We start from the raw sequence: 25461 nt of genomic DNA, 5'->3' as shown, positions 1-25461 counted from the left end.
AAACGTTGTCTTCACTATTTATGCTGTTCTTATGACTGTCGTTTGGTGTATCTTTAAGATACTTTTGCCTGCGCTGCATCCTTTTCTGTACTATTGATAAAGAAAGTTTAAGTGCAAATGATATACATTTTTAAGTACTTATATTGCATCCACAAATTAATTAAATAACGAAAGATTTATTCTTAGAGCAAATGGAATGTTTTCTTAAACATGTCAACTGAATGATAGAATATTTCATTTATATTTTTAATGCGATATTTTTAAATGGTAAACATTCTAAAATACTTTCATTCTATTTGTATTAGAAATTTAATTAGAAGAGTACATAAACTGTTTACTTTAACATTTCCCTACTCTATTTTTATCTTCCATATATGCCGTACTTCATTCATATTTATGGAGCACTTCTTCTATTATGCAAGCGTAATAATTTGATATGTCTCACACTTTGGTAATTCAATTAACACTCCCTCAAATATCACGTTGTCCATTAGCCAGTAATCTTATTGGAAGCGGCTCACAAAAAGTATCTCTGAGATGCTAATGCTGTATCTATTTCCCTCTTATTAGCAGACTCACTTAAAGTTGCAAAAAGTAAAATAAGTCATTGGCAATTTCAAGTAAATAAAGTAACATAGAGGAGCCAAGTCAATAATTTGATGTGCCATCAAGCGCTTTATATCTATGCTATTTAAATAGAACTGAAGCTTAGAGCCAAAGCAAATTTACAGCCGTCAGTCTCAGTCTCAGTCGCACAGTCTAAGCCAGTTTATGGTCTCGTATTTACGCTAATTACTTAAACAAACTGCGGGCCAAAATAGAGCTCAGCAACAAGAGCAGAAGCAGCATCAGCAGAAGCAGCATCATCGCAGTTTTATGTCTGGCAAATAAAGTCAAATACGAATGCGGAGATTTTCAATGCTAATCCAATGGCCGAGAGCAACGTTTTTGGCTCCCGGGTTCGCTTTGGCTCTCGTTATCCGGCAATCTTCATGCGCAGCATTTCGTGGATAGATTGTGGCAAACACAACACGGTGGCTCCACTGTCTTCGTCTCGGTTTCGGTCTCCATCTCAGTCTTTGCCTTGGCATAGTTTCGCTGAGTGGCGCATTTTATCGGCAAAAGTAAAAAACCATTTACTCTAGATAAGGCCAGACTGATTTATAACAATGGGAATGCTCTCTATGTGTGTTTTTTTTATTTCGTTGCGGAGTGTGTGTGTGTGTGTGGCATGGCACAACAAACTGGGTGTGCCACAGTTACAGTTACAGTCACAATCGCAGACACCGTCGCAGTTACAGTTCACAAATTTGCCTGGGCAAACAACATTCAACGCTAGGATTAAGGGCAAACAATTAAAGTCCCAGCGGGCGAATGTGCTTCTATCATTTTTCGGATGCCAGAAGCTGGAAGCATGCCACCTGCCAAGTGGCAACTGCCACCTGTCGTGCTTCTGGAGTGGATTACACTGGCTCCCGGTTCGATTGAAACTTGACATCATCAAGTTTGGAAATTGAGTTTTAGTTACGAGTTTAACACGCCATTTTATTGCCCTCCGTCTCTGCCTATATTTTGCATTCTGCCTGCCAAACTTTGCTTGTTATTTTGCTAGCTGAATGGAAATTTGATTGCAGTTGTGCCAGCAAAAGTTTTACCTTCTGCCATATGCAAATATTGCAACTTGCAAGTTGAACACTCGATTAAGAGAGAGACCCAAAAAATTGAAAAGCAAACACACAACATACAAAATTTATTAGGGTGTGTGTGAGTGTGTGTGTGTCTGTGAGGAACACACCTGTGCCCCAAAGGCAAAGTGTGCCTTGCCTTCTTCTAATTGGACACATCATAAACATGTACATCAAAATCTTACGAGAATCTGTCTCAACGACGACGAACGAAAAATTAACCCAAATGGCACTTCAAATAAAGCGCTGACAACTTTTGCGGCATTTTGATGGCCCGACAAACGGGCAGCAAAGCAAAGCAAGCAAAATGATCACAGGGATCACACACACACACACACACACACACACACACTCGCATACACACACACAGAGTCAAGACTGCGACAAATGATGCAATCGGACTGAGAGGAGATCTTTTGGGTGGTCGAGAAGATCGCGCATATTTTCCAGATTTATGATTTGTTTATTTTGCGTTCTCGTTTTCAATATTCGCTGCAAGCTGCTGTGATACCCGGCAGCAGTGAAAAGTAGAGGGTATATTAATGATTATGATTAGTTGAGTATTTGAATAGAATTTCTTCATCTTTTATGCTATTTATCGCCTTGAATTTTCAGTTAGCCGGGTATGCTCAAGTTCAGCTAGCTGACCGCAGCTTTCTAAGTTTGTTTACTTGGTGACACATTCGCAGCTGCGAAGTGAGTGTATGTGAATACACTCACATGCACACTCACTCACATTCAATGAGCATTTGAAATGTGCTGTCAGCAGCAGCGCAACTGCATTGGCAGCTGGAACGAGGACGCGAGTTGCTTTTAATAACTGCAGCGAGTGCAGTGAATGCACATATGAATATGTATGAGTGCATGAGTGTGAGTGTGAGTGCAGTTCGTCTTGTTATATTGGCAAATTCATAAATGAGTGCGTGAGTGCGTTTATGTTTAATTATAAACTCATGCCGAGACTCAGACGAGCAACGCAATGCAATGCAAAACAAGACGTCAGAGACAAGCGGGCGCTCCATTAGCTCGCCGAGATGCCCTCAGATATATAGAGTACTACTATACTTGCCACATATAGCCCCAAAGGCGCCCTCAGCTCGATGGCAATGTTGCCCCCAGAGTCTGAGTTGTCTGAGTTCAAACTGCCGAAACCAAAGCAACGAGCAGCTGCTTCATTTATGACCAAATTCAGTCTCTCTCTCTATCTTTCTCTCTCTTTTCCCTATTCATCAGATCTGTGCGGTATATATACGTATATATATATGCGTATTTATCTGACTGCTGTTTCGACGTGCCTAAATTGCATTTGCATACGAGGTATTTGCGCTAATTTCACGTTATGAAATTTTGTATTTCGCACATTTGCGCGTCGCATTTTCTTGGCTCGTTTTTCATCCAAGCATTTTCCCCTTTCATTTTCTCTCTCTCAAATTCTTACTTTGACTTGTCTGCGCACTGTATTAATTGTAATTAAATCAGTTGCAGACTAGTCGACGATTTAAATCCGATTTGTTTGTTGCATTAACCCCGGCATGAACTTGAGCAGCAGCTTAAACAAAGCAGTCAGCATGTTGCTGTGGAGTCTGCTCAACTGTGACATACGTGGTAACCAAATATGAGTATATGGAAATGTGACGCACAACAAATGTAATGATCAAAATCATTAAGTTGTCTAGCAGGTTAAGGAACTTGAAATTCTCTTTTTAATAATTATTTAAAAAAGAAACTACAAATATTAATATTCATAAATTACAGTGCTGACCACTTAAGTGGTATTCGTATTTTATTAATCATTTGTTAGCCTTATAAGTTTGTTTTTAAAACTGAGTATTTATGTTAATTTTTTAATGAGTGCTAAATTTGAAAATTGCGTAGGCTAAATGATGTTTCTGATCTTTGCAAATTTGTGAACTATCTGCAAATGGACAAGCTGACGTATTTCCACTTAAATTTATACTATAAAGTGAACAGCTTAAGTGAATGTAGCAAACTTAAATGAATTACTGAATTATAGTATAAATGTTATACTGTGTCAGTGTAAAATTTATATAATGATTAAATGGTTTTAAGATGAAAATATAGTATAAATTTTCCACGAGAGTATAAATGTTTGTATATTATAATTAATACTATGTCAGTATAAAACTTATATACTAATTTAAAATTTATATCTTGAAATTTTACACTGACATAGTATTAAATTTATACTGCAATTTAAATTTATACTATAATTTTATACCGTTTAAAAAATTATACTATAATTTATACTATGGTTTTATAAGGTAGTTTATAATTAATACTATAACTTTATACTGACATAGAATAAAATTTATACTATAATTCAATTAAGTTTTCTCGAAGTCAAGCTGACTATTTACCCTAAAAGCTGTTCACATCATAGTATAAATTTATATGACAGTATAAAATTTATACTATAATTACAACTATTATTTTATAATATATTTTAAAATGTACATAGTATAAAATGTATACTATATTTTTATACTGACATAGTATAAAATGTATACTGTAATTACTTCATTAATTTAAATTTGCTACAAAATTATCATGCTCCTCTAACTTTTGTTTAACGGGTATTCAGAATTACCCGTCTTCAGCTTAGACTTAAGCTAACAAAATAAACTGAAATTGCAATTAATTTAAAGTATTTTTCTCTAGAATAAGAATAAGAATAAGATTAGCTAGATGGCTGGCGTTGAGAAATGTGGGTGCGCTAATGGATAATGGGTAATCTGAGTAGTAGAAGCTGGGCGAAATTCCCGCTGTTATTGTGCACAGTTTGTATCCGTATCTGTCTCTGTCAGTCTGTCATAAATGCCGAGTATCATCAGCAAATCCAGTTGATGCAAATTCCATGCCATTTTAAGTGAATTGTGCTCTAATCTTGCGACTCAGACTCAAACTCGGACACAAGCACGTTGCACAATTGACGCCAGCATCAGCAGCAGCAGAGCGCTATTGTTATTCAGTTATTTGTTATTCAATTGTGGCACTTGTAAGCTGCCCAAAAACGAACAGCTAGAAAGCATTTGTATCTTGCGCTTGGCCAAACTTATTGTCTACACTTCAGCTGAGAGTTCTACTTGATGATAGTATGCCACTATTTTTGGGCTGTGTTGCCACTTGAATTTCACTTTGTCATACTCACAGTCGCTACTTTATGTATTTGCCCCTTCTCTGTCTCTCTCTCTCTCTCTGCCGCTCTCACATTTCGATGCGATGTTTTGCGGTGGTAATTGCACGCGCGCTGAAGCATATCGTATGTTGCAGGTTTCCGTTGGAAAACCGGGAGAAACGACCTAAAATAGCGGCACAACCAAATGCGGAACATGCAGCAGCAGCAGTAAGGGGTAAAGCAACAGGAAGGGAAGGAGTAGGGGGAAGGGGGAGAGCTGGACTACACTAAGAGTAGCTCGTCAATATTGCCAGCGACAGCTTTTTGTTGTATGCACGAATTGTACGTGTTGCAATCTACAATTCTAGATACTTACACTCACCAGCCAGCAAACAACAGATACAAATGGTAGTACACACACTAACACACACACACACACTCTCTTGTTCGGTGTGTGTGCGTGAGTTTTGTGCGTTTGCTGCTTCTTTCACGGCAAACTGATTCTCTCATGTAAAAACATGTTCTTTGTCATGCTTGCTTGGCATGCCACATTTTGTATCTGTATCTCTCAATGGGTATCTGCAGCTCGTTGTGTTGTTGTGTATCTGAGCCAAGTGCATGGGGCTGCCCTTTGGCCCATTTCAGCTAACGAAATGCGTCATTAGGGCGCACCGTGCATAATTACATCGATGCGATGCATTTGTATCTGTATCTGTGCCTGGTTCTGTTAATGTATCTAGAGTTGCTGCGCCCCTTTCTTTTTTTCTTTTTTTTTTTTGGTTTTTTGGCTACTTTGGACTCTAATTACACGCGCTTTGATTGATGTTGTTCTCTGGCTCTTTGCGAGTTGCCCAATTCCGTTGCGGCATGCGGCAATGTGGCATGCGGCATGTGGCTAAAGGGGCATCCTCTTGGTCTCTTGCTTTCGCAATCGATTCGATTCTTGTGTCCACTCCACCAACAGCTGCATTCACAAAAATTCGCGCTTGCCTCACATTACTTTACTTCATTTTACTTTACTTACATCAAATTTAAAGCTCATAAATCTTGCTGCAGTTCACACACACACATATATTCTCACACATTCATGAAGTCTCTCGAACAACCACTTGCCACAAGCATGCAGCGGATTGCCGACACATTTTAATTTGTCACTCGACACGTCAATTATATAAATCGCTTATGTGCTGCATGACACGTAAGAACCAAAGAAAAAGCGAAGCTGCTTAATGGCAAGCCGACAGTCAAATGCTCTAACTATGAGGAATATAAATGCTGAAGAAATTATAGTTGATGATGTTGCATTTACAAAGAAAAGAGAGAGAGGAAGGCAATGAAAATGTATTTGGGTAAAATGTAAAGGGAATAAATGTATTTTGGAGGGTTGATAATAAAACACTTCGATTCAAATTCGTTTTGGTATAATATAAATAAATTTAAATGGTTAATACTTATTTATATGAAAGCTATTAATCTGGAAAACATAATAATACATAATAATAATTTATATTCAAGAATCTAATCACATTTTCGTTGAAATCGTAAGTCCAATAAATAATTTAACTGAATGTACAATTAATGTTGCTAATATTAAGACTAATAGAACATAAATTGATAAAATATTTTTATGATATTATTTTTATTTACTAGCAAGAACAAAATTGGTAAATTGCATTTTTTTTTCATAATTTATACTTACAAATCAATCAAATTTTTCTTCAAAATGTAAGTGTATCATATTTACAGCAAGAATTTTTTCATCAGGTCTTAGTGAATGCTGGAAAATTATTATTTATGATGCTTAATATATGTAGCACATTGATTAATAGAACATAAATTGATTAAGAGCAATTGTGAAGAGAAAGATAAAAAAGGTTTTAGATTATTGCAATATGAACTCAGTTGAATTAAATGTATCATTAAATTAATATTATTAATACAATCAAAAGATATTTCGAACATTTTATTCCATAATAATCGTTAAGAAAACTTATTCATCAGCTATTTATTCCTACTTTCCTTACGCACAAAGATCATCTTCATTCGAGCACGCTCTATCGCTAAGTTAGAGCACTCGAATGTTATTTATTATACGCACAGCATATTTGAAGTTAACTCTGCGTCTTGCGTGCATTCATTCGTTGTCTCGTTTTTCGGATAAAATGCACACCAAATAAATTTGTAAATAATGTGTGAATTTCTCTTTGGCTCGTTTCAGTGTCAGCGACCAACTGGAAAGGAGAGAAGACAAATTGTCAAAGCGCGCGCAAAGTGAATGTAAAGAAAAGCGCAACACTGAGGATGGGAATGTGGAGCTTAAGGCAGATTATTGATTTCGTCAACTGAATAAACAGCTAAACATCTATAAAAGAAAATAATCTCGTGATTGCACAATTTACAAACAAAAACAAATAACAAATAACAAACTCTCAAGCTCAACTTGCAACTGCCTCCGTGTCGTTTGTTGTGTTACTTTGGTTAATTGATTTCAGTTGCTTTTGCTGTTGCTTTTCCCTTGGCTTTGTCTTTGGCTGTTGTCTTGGGCCAATGCCAATGCAATGAGGCGTTTCAGCGACCATAACAATAACAGCAGCAGTAACAACAATTTACCAATACCCAGAAACAAAAACAACAACAATTCGGCGACAATTGCGTGCGCGTTTCGGGCGCGTTTTTTTGCTACGCGCGTTTTTTAATTAATTTGAAGCGTTTCTGTTGCCGTTGCTGCTGTCGCGAGTGTGCGTGTGTAAATGCGTGTATGTGTGTGTCCAGCCGGAAATCAGCAATTTAATTTACAATAAGACGATTTAAAGGGCCGACCCAAAAAAACAAAACACAAACGAAAGCGAAAACAAAAAGTGTGGAAAAACAACACATAAAAAGAAACAGATCCCGATCCAGAAATTAAGCACGACAGAAAAAAAAGGAATCCGCTGAGGAGAAGCTGCCAAAATGTTCGCGGGCATCAGGAAACGGTTGGCACGCAAGTGAGTAAAGTGCACAATATTTTTCATTTCCCTTTTCCTTTTCTTCTCAATGATGCCTATAAGAAAATTGTCTCCTTTCGTTGCACATGGCGCATACTTAATTTCGTTTGCCTGACAGAAAGAGAGAGAGTGTATTCTAGGTGCGTTATCAAACTGTTAGCTTCCTGTTCTTTTATCAATGTTGTCCCTTCGTTTTCATGGCCCAATTCCGCTGTTAATGACCCTCGCGATAAAGGTCAGTGGGGAGCCAAACATGCCGGGGCGCTTTTCAATTTGCAAAACGCCCCAAATCGCGGACAATGTCCCAAAAAAAAAAAAAGAACGAACGAACACAGAATGTGTTCGCTTCTATTTCTATTTGTCTAATTAATTTTGTAGCACAGCTTGAGCTCTGAAGTTGTGGCAGACTGTAAGAATCAGCTCATTTGTATCTAAGGGGACACCTTCAGCTACGTTTTCGTCTTCGTTTTAGTCTTCGTCTCGGTTCGTCTTGTCTATCTATTTAATTGCCAGTCATCATCAGAGCTTCGCATCATTTGACATTGGAGCTCATGAATTTGCTGATTTGTTAAAATGTTGCACGTTTCGACAGCCCCATCAGCATAATCATCATTCATCTGCTTCATAATGATTTTTGCTTAGTTTTTTATGAATATTACTTTTTCACTTTACTCAGTTTTCTGTTTTCTGTTTTTTGTTCAAATTGGTAAATGAGCCAATTAGTTTAAAATCTTTATTATTAGCCGATTTGCTGACCACAAAACCGGTTTCATTTATCCATAAACAAAATTGAATTATACCACAAATTGACTCTTAACTGCCTCGCGGACGCGTGTTTTAGCCTCAAGCCCAAAACGAAGAGAGGCAACATTAACTTTTGGAGTTGCAATCAAAACATCATCTGCCAAATACCCGGTAATTACACTTACTGCTATTCGTGGGAAACTCGTGGAAAGTTCGACTAGAGAATAGGCCTCTAATTGTAGATCATTATGGAGGAGAGAGCTGGAGAGCTTATTCTGAGTCTATTCTGTCTCGGTTTTCTTGCTCCAATATTGTCGTCGAGTCTCCTACATAATTCACACCCACTCAGCCAGATGAATGGCCAAAAGGTAGGGAGTGGGGAGTGGAGAGTGTGTGTTGTTAGTTGTTTACAAGTCATGATGTGCTAATTATTACAGAAAAGTGCAGGCAAATGCCTTTTAGCACTTAACGTCCACTGTGGACGTCCCCGAGGGGGCGCTCAAAGTGAACACAACAACACAACACAACACACTCTAGGGCCCAGGTGCTAAAAAAAACACCTGTGCAAATAGAAAAGCGAGCAGCCGACAAACGACAACCGACAAACGAAAAACCCAAAAACCGAACCCAAATTGAAAATTCAAAAGGCCTAACTTGCTGCTTGTAGTAGGTGGCATTCTCATCAACATGTTGAACGCTTGTATTACTCGTCGTGATGCACATGCTGCGGCATGCTGTGGCTTAACATCTTAAAGGCCCACACACAACATTTCGTTGGAATTAAACGCTTAGAAAACGCCTGCGATGCTGGCGATGCTGTTGCCGATGCGGTTGCTTTTGCTGTTGCTATTGCTGTTGCTGCCTCCCTCCCATCTCTTTGGAGTTTTCAGCTTTTGGGGCACGGCAAATGTGGCAATCAAGCGCGACTAAAGTTAAAAATAATTACACGAAAGACATAACACACTTTATTAAACATTAAACATTTTATGTGGGCACAAACATTAAAACTCCCCGAAACCCGAACCCAAACCCCAACTTAGCAAAACCCCAAGCACAAGCCACAGTCCATCGCAGACCCCAAGAACCATAAACTTCCAACAACTTCCCGAAATAACAGAGCCAAAATATGATGGATTCTCACGCATATAAAGACTAGTGCTTAGTCAGATCATTTAAGATGACGCGGGAAAGCAAACAACGCAAACGACTGGAAAAACTTTCGCTCAACTCGTATGGCAATTGATGCTGATGAGAGAGTGTACACTGAGAAAAATCCATTCGATTAATGTTTGTTCTAAAAATTGTTTGTTTTCAAAATTAAAGTATAGATTTAAGATCAAAATAATATAATATTAAAATAGAAAAATATATGTAATTATATATACAATCCAAACAAAACATTATTTAACTAATTCCATTTGCAAATTACTTAAAAATAAAAAAATATATAATTTCTAATCAATTCAAAATATTATCACTTTAAAGCAATTTGAGTTGAAGTCAAAAATATAACTAAAAATAACTAAAAGAAATATGTATATCTATCTATATCTATATCTATTTATTTTTGCAAGTAATTTGAACTAAAAATCTACGCCATAAAATATTTAAAGAAAATATGAAAAATGCAAATGAAAATATATTAAAATGTACACCATAAAAGGTTTAAAAATACTTTCTTTATTTATTCTTTATGTTTGTTTGAAAATAAAAGTAGAGATTTGCCTTTCAAGCCAGAACAACTTAACAACAAATATGAAAATAAAAACAGATTAAATAAATACTAAAATAAATAATTACATAGCATTTAAATAATTTGATCTTTAAATTCTTATTCTTATAAAATAATTTTATACTAAATATGTAATATTTATTTTTTATATGTATATGCAAATGGCAAATTTAGCGCTACTAACTTCAGAAGCATTTGTTATTTTCCGTATCTTCAATTCAACTCAAATACTCTATCTTAAAACGGTTTTTCGCTCTGTGCATCTGTAAGATATAATTACACGCATCCAAGTATCTCAAGAAGTTGCATTTATTGCATGTCTAATTATGATTGATACGGGAAGCAGCAGCTAATGTTGTAAACGACTCCAAAATATATATACACTGCCTGACCCAATAGTTATTAATGTGGGAGCGGCTGAGATAAGTTTTGGATTTAGATTTAGTTTTAGTTTTAGAATCTGCTTCCTGTTGCAATGAGCTTGCCACAATCGGATACAGCAGCAACTACAACAACTACAACAACAACAAAGAGATTGTCAGTGTTGTTGCTTTTTGCTTTTTAGTCGAGCCCCAGCGGCGTTTTCCATTTTGTGCTCATTTCGCCTTGGTCTCATTGTTCTTGGCTCGTTGTGGACTTATCAAATGTATCTTTCTTTAATTTTTTTTTTTTTTGCTTTTTGTAACAACTGACAACTTCTGACGCTGCGCATGTGCCACTTACATACTTCTCACTTGTATTTGTACTCATATGTGTATGTGTGTGTGTTGGGTTAAAAGGAAATGTGATGCAACAAAGCGTGAGGCGGTGGGAACTGCGAGTCTCAGTCTCAGTCTCAGTAGCAATAGCAGTAGCAGTCACAGTGGCAGTCAACAGTTACACGACACTCTGTGTGTACTACTTAGGCGTGTGTAATAGGCATGTATCTGACTCTTGTTGCTTGTATCTGCAGTATGTTGATAGCCTCGCGCTAATTTCCAGCTTAGATTACAATATACTTATGTATGCCCTAGGCAACTCTAAACTGAACTGAAATGAACTGGGGCTGCGCATTTTTTTTTTTTTTTTGGGCGGATATGCGCTGCGGTTGAGTTCTTGATCAACTTGCGATTCGACATATCAAATTTGTTCGCTTGTTTTGCCTAATTGCTGTGACATTTTGTCGACTGTCAACGAAGCATAAGACATACGATAAGCTTGGCCCATTATTGTGTCATATTCGCAGTTGAGTCTCTTTTAGGTTTGACAAGAACATCGTTTGTTTGCCTCGATTCCCTTCTTTTTCGGGGGCGTGTGCCTTGCCACTTGATCGATAGATATGTATGCAGATAGAGCACACTCTCTATATATCATCGCACAATGCCTGTGCCTTTGGCTTTGCTTTTGCATTTGCTTCTGCTTTTGTTAGTTAGGAGACGAGTCTCTTCAGCGTCTGGCTGTCATAAATGCGCCATTAGAGCTAACAACGCATTTTCAACTTCACTTAGCCAACGCACCCACATTCAAACCACCCACCATTCTACGCTCTGCACTCCCCTCTTCACAACTCAGCCCTTACTCCATGTGGCATTCATTGCACACACAAAAGAAATGCCATTTTATGCATTTCAAGTGCGTCGCCGTCTCCATCTCCCAACTCCATCTCCGTCTCAGTCTGTGCACTATCGCACATCTAGCCAAATGTGTGTTTGTATTTGTATATTTAGTTGTGAATGTATCTGTATCTGTAGCTGCTGTCAGAGCAACTGAAGTGTCAATTCCATCATAAGCCAAAGTGGCGCACATATCGCATAACGACACAAAAAGGGGACAGAGACGAGGGCGAAGGCGAAGGCAGGCGACAGGGGCGACACAGAGACAGGCCAAATCAAAAGAAAATTATTGAACAATTTCTCAAAAAGAAAACGAAGCGACAACAAATCAGGCACAGACAACAACGCAACGAATAGCAAATGCACTTACTGCAATTGCATAGTGAAGTTAAACAACTTCAACACAATTTAATTTGCTCCAAATTAATGAACAACTGTTTTACTTGCTGCCATGTTAAATAATGTCGTTGCTAATTAGCGCCGAGTAGTTATCGATAACTGTGATCAGTTATCACATTTAAAATGTGAATGGTAATTAGCGAAAAGGAGTTATCGAAAACTATAATCGAAATGCCCCAAAAGCAGTGTATGCCAATTGAGGACAATGAAAGCGTCAAATAGTTGGCTGTCTTTGCAGCATTTTGACAGCAAACACACTGCACACGGAGACGAAGCAATACTTCAGCATCAACGTCAGCATCACCATCAGATTGAGCTTTGGCTTCAGCCATTCGAGAGATGCAGATACAACGGACACCGATACACATTCAATTTGGGTGTGACAATTGCAGCAAGAGACGCGTCTCGCAGTCACCATAATGATGAATACCTTTTTAATGAGCAGCTGACATATGAATATGCATGTAGATATGGAGTGGGGAATGAGGAATGGGGGAGGGGAATGTCAGCCAAGCGATTTATTATTATTCGCTTCGCAAAGCCAGAGAGTTGAGCAGCTGAAGGCGGGTCTCTTGCAGACATCCATCTAGCCGCAAGCTTCAATCATAAATTTCCAACCTTTAATGCGTGGAATGACCCTAACCTACCCAAATAGTTGCTCACTTTTGTTATGTTTATTGCAGCTGAACATGCAAAGTGCGTTTTTTTCCTTCCTTCTAACTAATATACACATGTTCGTATATATAGCATTGTACACAGTATATATCATATATAAATAGTTATATAGTATGTATAGAATAGAATTTTCCCCATTTGCTGTTATTTTTTTTACCAGCAGTTTGTACTTGTTTTCTAATTAAAAGTTTGCCCTTAACGTTTGCTTTAAACGCAAACTTGTTTTGTGAATAGGTTTTAGGTTTAGTTTTAGGCGCTGGGAGTGTGACCAGAGGCAACAAAAACACGCCCAATTTCCCTCCGACTCTCTCCCACTTACCCTCCTCAACTTTTTGGGGCGTCGACGCGTTTTACAGCCGCTGAGCGCCAGCCCCAACTATTGTTGTTGCGTTTGTTTGCTGATAAATAAAAGGTACACGCTGATAGACACACACATTTACGTATGTATATGTTTATGACTGGGTGTTGCAGGTGGGGAGAAGCGACAACAATGGGGAGAGTGCGTTATCTATCGCGGTAACGGACGGAAATGGCATATTGAGCTTGTGTTTATAGGTCATTAGGGTGCTGGCCAAGTTTGCCAGCCACAAACATTTCAGGTTAAATTGCGACCCTGCTCGCGCTCTCCAAATAATTAGCATGCCATTGTCCTTGAGGCCCAAGCAAACGATAACTGATAGCTAATACTCAGCAGTGTTGCCAACTGTCGCTATCTATTTGAAATGTGCATTGAATGTGGCGGACTTGCTGCATGCAAATAACTTTCTAAACTGATGGCTGCACCTTGACGGCTTCCTTTATGTGTGGAGACGCGCACAAGCTCAAGATGCAAATGTGTACACACTCTCCATTCTCCACTCTCCGCTCTACACTCTACACTTTTTGCTTAGGCTTGGCTTCGTTTGCAGGCGTATACGTCAATCAGATGACTTTTGAAGTGTTTGACCAGGTAAACACAAAGTGTCCACTTGACTTCCGTTTTGTGATTGCTTCGTGAGCTTGCCACGATTCCCGGAATCGCAACAGTGAACAACGAACAACGAACAGAAAACACCAAACACCAATCGTGACATGTGCTGACGTCGACAATGTTGTTGTGCCGGCTAAAATAGTAGTTGGTTGCTTGTTTTATTTTTCTATTTCTGCGGTTTAATTCGCTGCATTTGCATAGGCATTCCCCATATTTTGTGGTGGTATTTACCATACATGTGTCGGTCGTCGGTCTGTCGGTTTCCCTTGTTGTTCATTGTTGATATTTGCATAAATATTTACAAATGTGCGCGGCAATCGTTCCATTTCGCTTTGGCGCCCCATTTGAGTGTCAATTGACTGGGTCGGGCTGCCAGACTCTGTTTGTTTTGCCACCCAATAAACTTCAAATGTCATTCACAATGGCTTATGGCATATCGACATCGATAACGATTACATGTTCGCTTGCAATTCACTGGTTGGGGCTGCCACCCAATCAACATAGCGATATCGATAACAGTAATCAAAGCGCAACGCAGCCAACTTCATGCACTTTTTTTCTTGCTTGTGGTTGCTTTACTTTTTTTTTTTTTGTTATTACAATTACAATTGTGGATCTCATTACGTTGATGCGATCAGACGCCGACGCCGACGTCGCACTCAATTATGTCGTGGCTGCAAAGAGAGTATGCTATATAGATGGTTTCCTGTTTGCAGAGTCAATCGCCACAAACCGCAGCACAATTATATGATGGTTATCGGATCAGTTTTACCCGTATTCGAGTATGGGGCGAGAGCACATAAGAGTGAGCGTGCCCATAATAAATCTTACACAGATATTTTCAATGTGCTTGCTTTCGTATCATGTCGTCAAATTATGCAAATTTCAAGTGTGGGCTTAAAATCAGTTATACTCACAAGCGGAAGATGCCCAAAAAAAAGACAACAGAGAGGCAGATTTGGGTCATCGATATACATACATGTATAGTATACTCTTAATATGAGTAGAGTCTTCGACAAGATTGTCAACAGTCAGCACATTGTCAACGTGCAAAGGAGTGTTGAAATGAGATGCATGCACCATGCAGCACAAACATCTCAAAAACAACAACAACTCAAATTACACATTACATTAATCACACCCACAGTCAGCGGGAAGAGGAATGATGCGTCTTCTAAGCAGCTGCTAAATATGTGTAGAGAAAGAGCGAGTGATGGGATCCTTTTTTTCTTGTATTTTTGGGAGGGGGAGGCTGGTTGACACGCTGTGTTTTGCCACTTGGTGCGCTTGTTTGACTTTGCTTCACACTTTTGCACGCTTTGCACTTGGAAATAAAAGAAAAGAGTGAAGACCCCATTTGCATTGTAAACAGACTTGGTGGACACGCCTATTTGGGTTATGCTGCTGCATGGATGAGTACCCGTCACATGAGTATGTTATAGTACATGTGCATCTAAGTGTATTCGGATTTTGTTTCATTTCGCTGCAAAAATGGGTTACAACTGAGCGAACGGCCCTTTAGAATGTGCAACGAAGCGTGCAACACGGCGATTTACGAGAACGGCTGCGAATAAACGTATATGAATACGAGCACGAATGCGAATAACAAATACGAATACGAATACGAGTGAATAACGGAAGCTTAGCCCGCTTCAGTTCGCTCATGAATAAATTAACAATTGCCTCCGATTTGCAAGCACTTTATACTAAATACAATCAGTTTCCCTCTCGCTGTCCCTCTCTTTTTGCCAATCCCCAACTCTCTTTCTCTCTCTCTCTGTGTGCAGCTCTTAATCAATTACCATAAAAGGCCAATACGCTGCCACCATTAATCGATCTTTAGTCGCATAAATTATGCAATTTACAAATCAAAATTCCTCTCGCAGACACAGTAGCTCCACTCGCCGCGTGACTATCTCCCCCCTCTCCCTTCCCCCTCTTTCCTTGAGCTGTCTTTTCTTGGAAAACGTTTGTGGCCTGAGGATGCTGGGTTTAAATCTCGCATGTGCCATGTTGAAGTCCGACTCCAACTCCAACTTCAACTGCATTTGCGTGTGGTCAGTGGCCATTTGGGCGGCGCCCACGCCCCAAATAAAGCTTGGGCACCCACAAGCAGCAGCCACTAGAGAGACAGCAGCTAGACGACAGAACCACAGAGCGGAGATCTGAGCAAACACAGAGCAGTCTGACAGTTGGACAGTTGGGCGTTGCAGCTTCGATTTTCAATACGCTTGACACGACGACATGCAACGAGGGCGGAGCGGGGGAATGGAGCGAGGGCGACAACAGAGATGAAGATGGAGGCGGACGCGGAGGTGGAGGTGGAGACGAAGGCAGCTTTCGAATTGCAGTCAAAAATTATTGCAGAACTGTAAATTATTTGCACTGTCGACCTCATTGTCAGCGGTTTAAAACTTAACTGCACACGGAGACACTAACTCTACACATACGCACACAAACTCTACACACACACACACACTCTACACAGCAATTGACTCGTACTTGGGCGTTTTTTTTTTTTTTTTGTTGCTTTTTTGGGTTTATCGTGTCAGTCGAATTAATTCAACGCGTTTTATGCAAAATTCGCATTTTATATTGGCACAGTAGGTGTAAACGCTCTATAATAGCCAGTAATTATACATCTGTGTGTGTGTGTGTGTTTGATGGTACTTAACTTAAACCAGTCAAGAGTCAGCTTTTAATTAAAATTCAACTGCAATCAAGTTGTAAATGTTGCAAATGTTAATTAGCCAAGAAGTTTTAGTTCAACAATTGTTCAACATTTTTTTTTGGTTAAAGTAACGAACCGTTGAATGACACATTTAAAAGCCTCTTAGTATTTTTATTTATCTTCACATCTTTTTGCAAAAGAAGAGGCTGTAATTATACTAAAGTGAACGAATGATTCGAAGGCTCAGCTTATCTGCTTCCACAGTGGGCAACCCTCAATTATTGTGGAAGAAGCGCCAAAAAGTTGAGCACAACATAATTACTTTCCATAAATCGCTCTTAAGGGTCTCAGAAATTTGGGATGAAGCTTAATGGGGTCGGCTCCATGTTGGGGACTTCTGTTGTGGCTTATTTGTAGCTAGCATTAAAAATATAAAGGCAAAAAGAAATTGCCATTAAATGCAAGCCAAAGTGTTGGCTGCCTGCGACTTCTTATTTTTGCTTCGTTTCGTGCAATATTTATTTTTATATGCCAACTGCAATGCCCATTGATAAGCGCTGGACGAGTGTCCAGCAGCAGCAGCAACACCAGAAGGAGAAGGAGGAGGCGAATGGGGGGCGGACAACGACAGCGGAAATTTATGGTCGTCACATAAAACGCATAATCAGTAAACGAATGCGGCACAGAGTGCCGGATTAACCGAATGACCAAACGGACGGACAGACAGACGGATGAACAACTCCGCCTGTTCCTCCTCCTTGTTCTCCCTCCTTCCGCTGTGGAAATGTTTGTGTTCGCTTGACGAATGTGCAACATCCACGTTGTCCGCCTTATCAGGGACACACATACTTGTCAGTGTGTGTAAGTGCTTGTGCCCCATGTGGCACCTTCGACAACACAGCATTTATGCTTGTGACATGCTAATGTTTGTGTGCGAGCATGTTATATTTATTTAACGTCAACAATTGACAGTCCACAAATAAAAGAAAACGGGATAAGCATTTTAAATTGTACTCAAAATTAAATTGCAAAAAATGTAAAAATATAGAACATTTATTATAAATAAATAAAAGTTAACATGTCACTGCGAAGTGTGAATATGAATCGTATATATTAAAAAGTTTAAGTCTTTTAAATGTACAATTAATATAAATGCCAATTATAAAATGTATTTACTACATAATTTCATTAAAAAGATATAAGTGAATTACGTATTGTTTCGATATGTGTACAATCATATTTTATTAAATAATACAAGAAAATCAAATATATTTACAATTATTCTAAAAATATATATATATATTTTAAATTTGCACAATATGAGAATATAGTACAGAAAATCTGTTTCTTAAATCGAAGTTTTTTTCAAGGCGGTATGAAGTAGTCAGGCTTGGACATTGACTGACTTATTCGCACATATTTATACTTATAAAGGAATTTACTTAACCCCTTAAACCATAAATTCTGACATTTATGATATATTTTATAATATTTAGTTAATAGTATATACTATGGCATTATATTGAACTAGTAGTATATACTATGGTATAATATTAAGTTAGTAGTATGTATAGTATATATAATATTATACAATGGTATAATATTGTGCTAGTACTATATACCATATTATAATATTGAGCTATTAGTATATACTATGGTATACTCTAAACGGAATCTGTCATTACTTCTGTTGCTTGTAAATAATTTGCTGTCAATTTCCCCCTGCACACACAATTATTTAATTCTAATCTGAACTGCTGAATCAATTCATGCTCACGTACAAGAAATAAATAGTTCTGCATTGTCAAAAACAATTTATACCAACAAATTGTAGGCAATGCTTTAAATGTAAACTTTAAACTACAATTGCAGCTAATTCCCATATCCACTTTCGATTAAAATCAAACACAATGTCCAAGTAAGGGTATATGCTAGTTGGGCATCCTGTTGTCAGTTTGTTTCGCGTATGCTTATGCTGTGCACACAGTCAATGCATATTTGCATTCTTTATGGTTTATGTGCCAACGGAAGCCAGCAGTTGCCTGGAAGGCATGCAAATGTTGTGGCTTGTTGCCTGACTGACGAGCTGACTGACGGACTGACGAACTGACTGACTGAGGAACTGCTGCCTGAGTTCTGTTGTTTCAGCTGGGCGTGGTGGACACCATTTAAAAGGGACGCCTTGGGGAATGAGTCACTCGCGTTGCTAAATTAGATTCCCAAAGTGCAATGTCTGCACTTTGCACCTATTTGCTGCATGCACTATTTCACTGTCAATTGATTGCCGAGAGTGTGATGAAGAGAGGAGAGAAGAGAAGAGAGAGCGAATTGTCGCTCATCGTTGACTGTTAATTAAGGCGCTGTAATGCCATTAGTTGGCCTTTTGACTTGCCATCGATAGCAGCAAGCAGCGATGCCTCACTAATTAAGTTTGCATCTAATCGAATGGAGGCATGACTCACGTGCAACACGCAACAGAGAGACAGAGCGAGAGGGGGAAGCGGGGCGCAACCAGTTGCCATTTGGCGAGCTTGATAACAGTTAAATTGATTTTGATTGCTTTATTTGATGACCATAAATCAAAGGCGCATAGAAATTCTGACCAGCAGAGCAGATCAGAGTAGAGCTCGGCACGTGGGCGCCACCATTTAAAAAGCAAAGTGAAAAACTTGCCACAGATGGCCGCCGATACAAAAACACACACTTCTTTGAAATCCGAGTAGCAGCAGAGTCAACTGCCCACTTTGCAGCGGTGTCAACGTCAACTCCAACTTGCAACTCCCCAACTCGCAACTCCAAAGGGGGAGAGAGAGAAAGAGGCGCGAGACTGAAACGACAACATCAAACACGAAACGAAACATTTTGTGCGATTAGCTTGTAAGATTGTTTGGCTGCTTTGTACGTCCATTTATTTGACTCTAGTTAGAGAGGAGAGCTCGACGTTGACCAAACTGGATTGCAACTTACTTGGCTTCGAATGAAGTGGAGTCGAGTGGCATTTTGGCCGCAGTTGTAGCTTGGAGCTGGTGCTTTTGCCCACTCGAATGCCTCCAAGTGCCAATTTTATCAAATTATTTGCACTTAACTCGCAAATTCAATTTGAAATAACGAGCAAATTGTTGTTGCTGTTTTCGTCGTTGTTGTTGTTGTTAGCAATCGGGTTATGGTCGACATGTGTGCACGCTAACCGCTCACATTCAATATGACATGCAAACTAGTAGAGAGTCAGTCCAACGATTCCCATCCCATGTCCAATGTCCCATGCCTTTCCATGCCATTCAATGTGCCTCTGCTCCGTTGCAATTTCGCAGGTGCAATAATCGATATGGTTCCCAGCCGTATTGGGTCACGTCGATACTCCGCAGACCACGCAGCAAATCAGCAATTGTCTCAGCAGAACCTAAAATATATATCTTACTGGGTCACCCCAGCAACAGTGGTTGGCAATCGATAATAACTCCTTTCGACTTATGAAAAGTAAATCTGATTGTCAATTGTTTAGCTTAAAGTTTCATTAATTTTAAATTATGTGGAAGAATTTATTTGTAAAATATTGACAGGTATTTAGGAATTAAGAGAACTATTAAATTACTCTCTCATTCTTAGTATGAGGCACCATTAACTTATTTTCAGAACTATGTTAGATCTATTGTTAAACTACATATTTATTAAGAATTTTCAGTTTCATTTCGTAATACATATAGTATGCTGTCAAGAACATGATGTATGGTTAAATAAAATAATTTACGCTATTTCAAGTAGAACTTAAGTTTTTATTTGAATTTATATCGAATCAATTCAAAATTATAAAAGTTTTAACAAACTTCTCCATCAGTATTTCTCTCAATACACCTTATTACAAAATATTCTCTATTACTTTTCAAAACATATTTTTTAATTGCTTTTTTTGCTCCACTCGAGAATGTGTTTATGCCTAGAAATCATTCTTTGAGGCCTAAAGACCTTAATTGCTCTGGCTCATCTCATTGCAATAAGGAATTGTATTCGTTATTTCAATATTTTATTGATCATAATAGTAATAACAAAACACTTTAAATATCTGCACATATTGCAAATATGAGTGCAAATCCTTGTGTATTGTTGACGCATGTCAAACTGTAAAACAACCGACTATTGAATTTTGCTACACTTTATTCATATTTTACTATTAATTTTAAAATATAGTTTATTAATTTTCTTTCATTTCCCATAGAAGCGCATAAAGCCTCAAATATGTGATGAAGGAACGTTTTAGAAGATTTATGATTAATTCCTAGCTATATAAAAATTCTCTTCAAACATGCGAACAGCGTTGATTAGCACATCATAATTTCTCAATTTGTCTCCCCATTGTCGTCCACTATTTTCAAAATTATTTATGCAGAATATGCTGCACATTTTTCTCTATAACAATATTCCTTTGATAATTGTCATATAAATTTTGTATAGCTTATTGCAGCCATGTCGAATCAGTGTGCAGCGGATTTTGATTGCATTATTGTGTGTAAGCGAGTGTAGTGTGTGTGTGTGTGAGTGTGCTCATTGAAGCACTTGGAGATTTGTGTGAGTGTGTGTGTTGCAACATTCGAGTTCCAGATTATCGGCCAGCTGCCTGCTTGGGCCAACAACACCACACCACACCACACAACACAATAATTTTGACACTTCTTGGGGGTGCCAGGCCGATTATGGGCTCGATTGGGAAACATTTGAGCTATGCAGCAATGTGCGATACCAAGCGATACGATCTCCACTTCCACTCTTCAGAGTCTTAGCCAGACCAACAGCAGCAACAGACCGGACGCCCACTCTAGTATGTGAAGTGGAGCTGGTCGAGCAAGTTTTCGCCACAGACTTGGCGGCTGCACTTTGAGTGTGTGTGTGGAAATAATTTAGTCGAGTTGTGAAGAGTGGAGCACACATTTTGAAGGCTGTCAGCTTGTATTAATCGATCGCTCTATTTGCGATATATTTGCAGGCAGAACGAAAAGGATTGCGATGAGGATGACAAGGACGATGTGCATGACATAATGCCGCCACCCAACTACATACAAATCTCGCAGGGCAAGATCCAGTTGGTGCATCAGCCGCGTTCCCTGGACCACGAGATGACCGGCAGTCGCAGTCCCGCCACACTGACCTTGGAGCGTGGCGATAAGGTGAGTCACAATCCATCATTGTAGTAGTTGACAACATCTACCACCTGCCCCTAACACCTGCCTTGGTAATGGTTGCTTTTGGGTAACTGGTTGATGTAGTTGCTTCCCAATATCCCATTCAACATTCTGTACAATATCGAAACTCAAAACAGAAACTCAAATTCCTGCTCATCATTATTGTCATTGTGATAACCCTGCCCGCTGCAGACTAACTTCATCTCTTCTTCGCATCCTTATGTGCATCCAGCTTTGTGGCCCACTTTTCCCAGCGTCTTCTCCTTTGATTGCAGCGGAGTGTGCTTTGAAGTGGAAATGCAAAATGGAAAAGCGCATCGCCGTGCAATGCATACAAATTTCAGGCGAGTTTTCGTGTGGCGTGCGAGAAAACTTGGCATGCAAACAAAGCCTGTGAAACAAACACCTTTGAACCCGGGTAGGCGAGGCGGAGAGAGAGGTAGAGGGGTACAGGAGAGCCACTTGAACTCGTTAACGTGCCATTTAAGACACATCACGCCAGCGGCACAGAGATTGATGAACTCTCTCCGCCCTCTCCTAACTCCGCCAGCAACTGCAATGAGCAATGTGAACTTAACATGCAGCTGCCTCTTTTGTCTCCTTTGAAAGCATGTTTCGCATCCTCAGATCTTAGCTGCACGTACATATGCTTCATGTGTTGTGCTGCTCAATAATTACCCGAAAATGTCATTGTTGCATTTGTGAAACGCTTTGAGATACTCTTCGAATTGTTTGTCTAAGTAGACACAGCGATTGAGTATATTAATCAGTAACAAACAAAGAAATTCTTTTACTTAGAATGGTTTGATGCACTTAGATTATTACCTTAGTGAATTCCAAAGTTGAATTGTTATAGAATAACTTGAAGTAATAGTTATAGGCAAAGAGTTAAAATATCATTTGAATCTCTGCAATCACTGATTGTACTCGCTACCCAAAGTGTAGAAGAGTATTATAACTTTGTGCCTACAGGAAATGTATGTAACAGGCAACTTTGATCCTATAAAGTATATAGTATAGTAGTTCTATATTAATATACCAAATGTAGCATTTGGTATATTTTTTATTATTTTGTGGTATACCGATTCGCTATATTTTAAAATTAATACATCAATTGCTGATAATCTAGTACATTTTCTACTCGATGGTATATTTTAAATACTATATCATTATACCAAATGAAGTCTTTGGTATATTTTTAGCATTTTTGTGGAATGAATACCGCAGTATTTCACGATGGGTAGCAGTTATCTCACATTCGAGAAGAAGGAGCCATCATTCTTCCACTACTTAAAGCCGATGCACTTTGAGAGATAAGCAATGATGTTTAACTTGCAATCGCAAAGCATTAGAATGTTCGCAATCTTCAAGTTAAAAACAAGCCTCTTTGTCTATAGATTAATGTGCAATAATATGTAATTACAAATGTCGCTAATACCCAATCAATCTACTTTAATAACCGGCAACTACAAAGTCTTAGGCTGAGCTATATAATTAAAATGAATGTTGGCAGCTTTGTGCAGCAAGAAGCTGTCCATCTATTATGGTAAATAATAGCCTTATAGTGTGTGTCGCTAACACTTTGTGAACAAACTGTTGTCTGTACGTGAACTGTAATTAAATTGAAACCATCTCCATCTACTCAAGAAGCGAGAATGAATTTGCATTCCAAAGTTGCCATTCACTTAAGTTGTTTCTGCTTTGTTTTTTTTTCTTTTCTGTGAATAAAGTTACATGGATGATACTATATGTTAAACCCTTTTTAAGTTGAATTGAGGCACAATAACAGCTGTGAAGAATTAGATCTCGTTTAGTCGCTGTTCCCATGGCTAAGAGTTTTAGTAGTTAAGTGTTTGCATTTACTATGTTACATACTACAATAAAGCCAACTTTAAGGCCGCTTTGTTGTTGTTGTTGCTGCCGTTCACCGATCACGTTCGGACTTCCGTGACGCTTTAATAGCGCTAAGTATGGCGCATGCCCGAACTGTGGATGGAGCACTTGATTTATGGTTAGCCACAGCACACAATAAACACAACGTTCACTCTGTCCATGGCCATGGCCCATAAGCAGCTGCAAATGAACTAAACTCTCGAGTCGAGGTGAGCTTGGCGAAACGTCTTCTATGTAAATGCTGTAATACTTCCCAGAACTCTTTCTCTCCTGTGAGATTCAAGACTGGATCTCAGATTGAGATTGAGACTGAGACTGAGACTGGGGAAAGCTGCAGCGATGCCTAATTGAAGCTGCTCTAAGCCAAGTGCGCAGCTGTTGGCCACGACTTTGACGCGCTGCGTGTATCGATTACATCAGAATGTTCCCAGCGTGGAAAGAGAGTGGGGAGTGGGGGGAGATGGGACAACGTGCACCACACACATGCTGCAACAAAGAGACACCCACTCTCGGCAGTTTGCAGTTGCAATCGCTGCCGTTGCTGCTGCAGTTTGCCGTCTCGTCAGCCTGCAAATTCGCTAAATGGCATCTTGATTATTGTTGAAACATGCCGTCGCTCAGTCTCCACGTCTGACAGACGTCGCATACAATAGACCTGCTGCTGCCGCTGCTGCTGTTGCTGTTGTTGCATCCCCTGCATCATCATCATCGCCAGAACTGGCATCCAGAACCCAGTCACGTTCGTGTCCACATCCACATTGCGTGGATGCCGCCACAGTTGCAGTTGCAGTTGCCTTTGTTGCAGTTGCTGTTGCTGTTGCTGTTGTGCGACGTGTGATTGAAAAAGTTCATTGAACGTTGTGCAATTTATGTGCAACGTTTGTTCCTCGCTCCCTGTTGTTGTTGTTGTCGTTGTTATTGTTGTGTGTTTTTATTTATTTCTCAGCCTGTTGAGTATCGGCTCGGTTTCAGTTTCAACTTTGGGTTCACATGCGCTCAGCTGTTGCTGCTGCCGTTGCAGTTGCACATGCGCACACAGTTGCCACACACAGAAGTCAACGACTGCGTGCATATCTGTGAATGGCTTTAAAGCTGCCAACATATGTGAGTGTGTGTCTATGTGGAACTTAGCACTTTATATACCCTGTAGCTGGTTCTTTAGAAGGGTATTTTAGTTAGAGAGTGAACTGGACTGTTAAATAATTACTACTCAAAAATAAGTGCTACTAAGGGTTGGAATATTCTTATATCGATCCATTTTTAGTCTCCCTTTTAAAAAAAAAGTAAATAGGGGTCTATAGAAAAACAAGAGTTTGTAACTGGATCATCTTAAAGTTAAACTTAGGGAAGCCTCTTCTTACTCTGAAAAATTCATTAATAAAAACTGATGCGTAAGAGTTTCTCTTAGAGTGACAACATAAGATTTGCTAGTATATTTTATGGCAGTATTTTTAAGTCAAATATACTCAGTAAAATAACTGCGAAATTTGTTCTCTCATATTCTGACATCTTCAAGTGAAATATGTTCTATTCATTTCTAAGCATAGGCTTACTAGTTAATTATTATTTGAGTAATTGTCGACATAAAAAGTATGTTTGCAGTATTTTTAAGTCGATGTTGCTCAGTAAAATAAACACAAAGTTGTTTCTTTAATATTTTAGTTGTACTAGAACCTATTCAAGTCGAACATACTCTATTAAAGCCTGAACACAGTAGAATCAAAAATAAATATGTTGCTATTGGAGTATTTTATAATCAACAAAAGCAGTATATTTGCAGTATTTTCAAGTCGAATACACTTA

The 25461-nt window shown here is 38.9% G+C and overlaps 1 protein-coding gene across 4 annotated transcripts in view; it reads left to right on the top strand.

Moving 5' to 3' along the window:
- LOC117571074 (myb-like protein V) overlaps nucleotides 1–25461 on the top strand; it is a 50173-nt gene that overhangs the window by 5583 nt on the left and 19129 nt on the right. For all 4 annotated transcript variants that reach the window (XM_034253048.2, XM_034253046.2, XM_034253047.2 and 1 more), the window contains exons 2-3: nucleotides 7040–7808; nucleotides 21570–21750. In XM_034253048.2, coding sequence (XP_034108939.1) covers nucleotides 7774–7808; nucleotides 21570–21750 — 216 coding nt within the window. In that variant the 5' untranslated portion in view covers nucleotides 7040–7773. The remainder of the gene's footprint in view (nucleotides 1–7039; nucleotides 7809–21569; nucleotides 21751–25461) is intronic.

The sequence above is a fragment of the Drosophila albomicans genome, chromosome 3, assembly GCF_009650485.2.
Source record: "Drosophila albomicans strain 15112-1751.03 chromosome 3, ASM965048v2, whole genome shotgun sequence".
Taxonomy (NCBI): Eukaryota; Metazoa; Arthropoda; class Insecta; order Diptera; family Drosophilidae; genus Drosophila; species Drosophila albomicans.
This window is presented reverse-complemented; position numbering and strand designations above follow the sequence as displayed.